This window comes from Cyanistes caeruleus, chromosome 32, assembly GCF_971803275.1.
Source record: "Cyanistes caeruleus chromosome 32, bCyaCae1.hap1.1, whole genome shotgun sequence".
Classification (NCBI taxonomy): Eukaryota; Metazoa; Chordata; class Aves; order Passeriformes; family Paridae; genus Cyanistes; species Cyanistes caeruleus.
The window spans coordinates 2,606,087-2,611,195 of NC_141733.1; the positions used below are offsets into that span (position 1 = coordinate 2,606,087).

At 56.3% G+C, this 5,109-nt stretch overlaps 1 protein-coding gene across 1 annotated transcript; it reads right to left on the reverse strand.

Moving 5' to 3' along the window:
- Window positions 1-3,933, reverse strand: LOC111940469 (aquaporin-5-like). The gene is made up of 4 exons (XM_023943171.2): window positions 3,157-3,933; window positions 1,709-1,870; window positions 1,391-1,474; window positions 1-746 (listed from the first exon to the last, which is right to left on the reverse strand). Exons 1-4 carry the CDS (start codon window positions 3,697-3,699, stop codon window positions 561-563), a joined length of 975 nt encoding a protein of 324 aa, XP_023798939.2. The 5' UTR covers window positions 3,700-3,933; the 3' UTR covers window positions 1-560.
- Between the last annotated feature and the right edge of the window lie 1,176 nt (window positions 3,934-5,109).

A 5,109-nucleotide genomic window follows, 5' to 3' on the forward strand; every position in this document is an offset into this window, starting at 1 on the left:
TTTTTTTTCTTTTAAACTTTCCTTTATTTGCAATAAATAATAAACTATAATACAAAGATCTCAACACAGAATCCAAAGTCTCGTTCTTTGGGAACAAAAAGGACTCCCAGCACCAGGAAAGGTGAAAGAGCATCTATGAGCAGCCTCTGGGCTGGGGGGCAGCTGCACCCCCCTGCCCTAAGCGGTTTTTCCCCTTTCCCCAGGGCCCCCCATACCTGGGCCAGGTGAGGTCCTGCAGGTGCCCCAGTGGGGGGTCTGGGGCCCTGCCATGGTGCAGAGCTGCACTGGGAGGGCAGGGATGGAGCCGAGGGTGCCAGGGGCCTGGCTGAGGGGCTTTGTGGCTGCGGGGAATCTGGAGAGGTTCTAGAGCTCATGCAGGGGTTCTTTACACACACACAGAGCCCTCAGCCTTCCTGCATCCCACAGGGGCCTGGCTGGGAAGGCTCTGGATGAAGAGTCTGCAGCTGCAGCTGGGTGTGGTCATTGCCTGGCTTTGGGGCACACATAAGCCCACATGTGGGGCTTCCTCCCCTTCCTCGGCTTGGCTTTTCCAGCTGCTCTTATGGCGGGGTCAGCTCCATGGACTTCTTCCTCTCCTCCCGCTGCTCTTCCCACTCCTCCTCGGACTCGTAGGTGCCCTTGATGATGGCCACCCTGTCAGACATGTTCATGCAGTAGGGGACCAGGATGTAGAAGTAGAGCAGGGAGGCCAAGCAAGCCCCAAGGATGGGCCCGACCCAGAACACCTGGAAAGCAACAGGGACACAGTGAGAGCAGCTCCTGGGGCTGGTGCTCCATCTCGACTCATGGCACCACCATCCATCCCTGTTCCACATGTCCTGCCACACAGAGAGAAGAAAATACCTGTTCCAGGGACTTCCCGGGCTGAAACCCTCTCAGCTGTGCTTGCTGAGGGCCAAACCTGCTCTGTAAGTCTGGGGCTGAGCTTGTAGGAAGTGCTGGGTGAGAGGAACGACCAAGCTGGGCTTCTCCGTGGGCTTCCTTCCCCTCAGATGATGCACCAATGGTGCTCAGAGGCTACCATGGCCTGGAAGTGTCCAAGGCTGGGTTGGATGGCTCTTGGAGCAACCTGGGCTAGTGGAAGGTGTTCCTACCCATGGCATGGGGTGGGACTAGATGAGCTTTTAGTCATTCCCACCCAAACTACCCTGGGATGGGTTAATTTCTGTCCCCTGGCTGGCTCCGTGCCAGGGGATTAACTCTTCCTGATGCGTCAAGGGACAAAACCTCTCTCATTCTCCAGCCCCTTTTAATCCTTCCTGCCTGGGATGGGCTCTGAAACCCCCACCCCTGTCATTCCCAAGGCAGTCCATGCCCTGTCCTCACATGGACCCCACCTGTCCTTGTCCCCAGTGCCACCAAGACTTACCCAGTGCGCGGAGCTGAACCTCCTGGTGACGACCGCAGGCCCAAAGGAGCGCGCAGGGTTCATGGAGCAGCCGGTGAAGTAAATCTGGAGGTGTGGAAAGAACCCTGGGTTAAGGACCAGATCAGACCCACTCTTTGGGAACAGGGACTGAAGTGGCCCCTGAGGTGTCTCTTTTTCAGAGAGCTGGAGATGACCCCTCACCACAAAAGAGCCCCAAGATCTCCTGTGTTTTCTCCTCCAGAGCAGCTCCCTCAGGACCAACTGCATGAGGGCATTTTGGGAAGTTCTGTGCTCACAGGACCCTCACCCTGGACTCACCCCCACCAGGTGGCCCAGGGTGACGGAGAGGCCAATGGACAGCGCCGGGGAGCCAACGCCGCTGCGCCGGTTGTCCGTGGACGCAAAGATGCAGGCGGCCAGCTGGAAGGTGAGGATGATCTCCACCACGAGGGCCTGGCCTGGAGTTATGTTGCTGTTGAGCTGGAACCATGAGAGTGACAATAATTAACCCTCTCCAGGGCTTGGCGTCACCAGGAGGGCTCCCGGGTACTTTGCTGGTAGATTTGGGATGGTGATGTTGGATTGGAAACCCGTCAGAGCCCCTGCCCAGCCCCTGCTTGAGCTGCCTGCTCCTTCTTTGAAAGGAAAGAAATGATCTTTCTTTCTTTGCAGTTCTCCAAAATCTGTCTCTTCCCCGAGCCTGTTCCTCCCTTGGGCTCTCCACATCTCTCTCCACTTCCCTGTCTCCACAACGCTGCATGCTTTCCCACCAAATCCCTTTTTTCCTGCATTTCTTTGATCCTTGCAGGCTGTTGTACCCTGACTTCTGCCCTGCACTTTGTGGAGCATCTCCCAGGAGGATGAGGAGCAGCTGGGATGGGATGGAGGGTGAAGGTTGGGATGAAGGTCATGGGGTGGGATGGGCTGTTGTGTTCCAGTGACTGCACAAAATCCTGGGGCTCTCAGGGGGATTCAACCCCACTGGGCATGGGAACGATGAAGTGACCCAACCCATCACAGCTCATTTTTTACCTAAATCTGGCTTGTTTGGGACGTGGAACCTGTGGAATGAGAGGCACTGGAGCTCCTCATCCCAGTGACTGAACCATCTGCAATGTCTGCTGCTCCCAGGGGTCCAGACCTGTCTGTGGTTGGAGTGGCAGCTCCACTGCTGTCATTCCAGGTGTTTTCCCAGCACTGCCCCAAGGGCTTCAGGCTGTGCCTCATTCCTGCTTATCTCAGAGGGTTCTGCTGTCCCCCCTCTGCCCCTGGGACCATCCCCCGCTGCTTCTCACAGCCCCTCGACACCGTCCTGCCCCTTGTTCCTTCTCCAGGTCTTCTCCACCACTCTCCCCATCCCTCTCTGTTCCCAGCTCCCCCAGTTCAGTGGTTCCAGTGGGCTCCTGCTCCCCCTGGCTGTACTGGTCTGACTGGGCTCTGCTCTCTCCCTCCCCCTGCTTTTGGCACAGCTCCTATCCCGTGCTAATCTCCAGGTGGAGAGGCTGCACTCGGGAACATCTCAATGGTGTGGGTGACTCACGGGGCCCTCAGGATAGAGGAAGCCCTCATTAAAGGAGGGAAAAACATCCCACTCATCACCCGCACAATAAAGCCGTCATGTCAGAGCTGGGCTCCACTCCTATCCCATTCCCAGCCCGCCGTGCATGCGGGACAGAGCACTGAGGATCCCTCCGGATGGATTCTCCTCCCTGTGTCGCTGAAGGAAAGGCAAGGGAAGAGGGGAGTGCCCTCAGGCAGGGACTCACTGCGTTGATGGCCAGGTTGCCGCGGGTGTTGGCGGGGGTGACGCCGTAGAGGATCCCAGCACCGGCGATGGCCCCGAGCAGCTGGGCCACGATGTAGAGCAGCGTGCGGAGCAGGGAGATCTGATTGCCCACGAAGAAGGCGATGGTCACAGCTGGGTTGATGTGGGCGCCGCTGATGTGGCCGAAGGCCTGCACCAAGGTGCCGATGGCCAGCCCGAAGGCCAGAGCAATCTGCAAGATGCTGGGCAGGGCCGACGGCCACTTCAGTGCTGAGCCCAGCCCAATGAAGACGAAGATGAGCGTGGAGAGGAACTCTACAAAGACGGCTCGAGCAAAGGCCAGGGTTAGTATTTCCCTCTTCATGGTGGGAGCAGGTGGAGGGCAGCCAGGGAGGAAGAAAGTATAAGATTGCTCTGTGTCCAGGCTCTGGTGTGTACGGCCAGGTGTAGGGCCATACCTATCTATATATGCAAGAGCAGCAGGAGCTGTGTTACAGGGCGGTGGGTGGAGCCAGGGAATTAGCCAGTCCTCCCAAATTACCATGTGAACCTGGAAAAATTTCCATCTGAAAATGTCTTTGGAGCCTCTTGGTGAACCAGTGACTCAGATATTGGTGGCGTTTCTCTCTTTTCCCTCTGCAAACAAAGAGCCCCTATAGGGTGTCTCTGTGGTCGTTAAATAACGAGGTTGCATAAGAAGGCTGAGCTCCCTCCTCTGCTTTTCCCTTTTACTGCCTCTCGCCAGGTCCTGGGTGTTTCATTAGCACAGGTGTAGTTAATATTTGCTCCCTCCCTTCCTTCCCTGTGCTCATACGCTGTTCCTGTTGGAAAACCCTCGTTGGGCTGGAGGAGCTCTCCCGGGGCTGGGCTCTGGGTGCGTTCCATGGGACCTTGAAATGTAAAGGAAAATCAAACACCTGGAGCTTCTCCCAGGCTGTCAAGAGAGCTCAGCTCCAGGAAACAAGTGGCTTGCAGTTGTCCAGGGAGCAGGGGAGGGTTTGGGGGAAGCTTTGTCCATCTGGGGAGCTGTAGATGACCCAGAGCTTCCTTGAGGTGTGTGGATGGAGAAATGGGATGGACAGGGCTCCTGGTGCAGAGCCTGGCCGGGAACCTCTGCTTCCTTTCCTTTCTGCTGCTCCTTCCAGAGCACTGGAACGAGGCCTGGAACTGGGGGCTGCTCCCAGCCTGCAGTCAGGAATGGCATCTCCTCCCTGCCGCCTGTGCCCTTTCCTTTTCTTTCTGCTTTTCCCGCTCTTGCTCAACTAGCAATGTTTTTGCTCCTGGGAATGCCAGCACCAAGCCACAGGCTCTGTATGGACACAGGTTGCATTTACACCTCTCCTTTCATGTTCCCAGGGCACTGCCCTCCATCCCAAACCCATCCATCTGCAGATGCTTTCCTGGCAGGGAGTGGTGGGGGAGGCTCTTGGGGCTGTGCATGTGGAGCTGTTGGGGACAGAGGTTTTGGGGCGGAAAAGGTCTCAGGTGACACTTAACAAAGAATCCTTGGTTCTCTCGTAGCCCTTGCAGCCTTGTGCCAGGAGAGTTTTTTTAGATAGGTTTGGGTGCCAGATCTGCTGTCCTTGTTCAGTTGATCCGTTTCCTTTCCCAAATGATGCTCAGGCTGGGTTTATCCCTGGCTGCCAGGTCCCTCTGCAGGGGCAGCCACACTCCAGCACTCAGGGAGAAAAGCTCTGCAAGCAGAACATGGCTAAAATCCTCCCTAAATCCAAAAGTTGGATTCACTGCTGCCTTCTGAAGAGGCTGTCAGGCCTGGGTGGGGTCAAACACCAGGAGAATTTCTGTCCAGAACAAGGAGAGGGGACTTCTTGTCCAGGACTGGAAATAAATGAGGTTTTCTCTTCCTTTGTACCCAAAATCCTGAGAAAAACAGACCTGGAGGGCCTCGAGGGACTGAGGATCTGTTACAGCCTTAATTCCTGATAATGGTTTT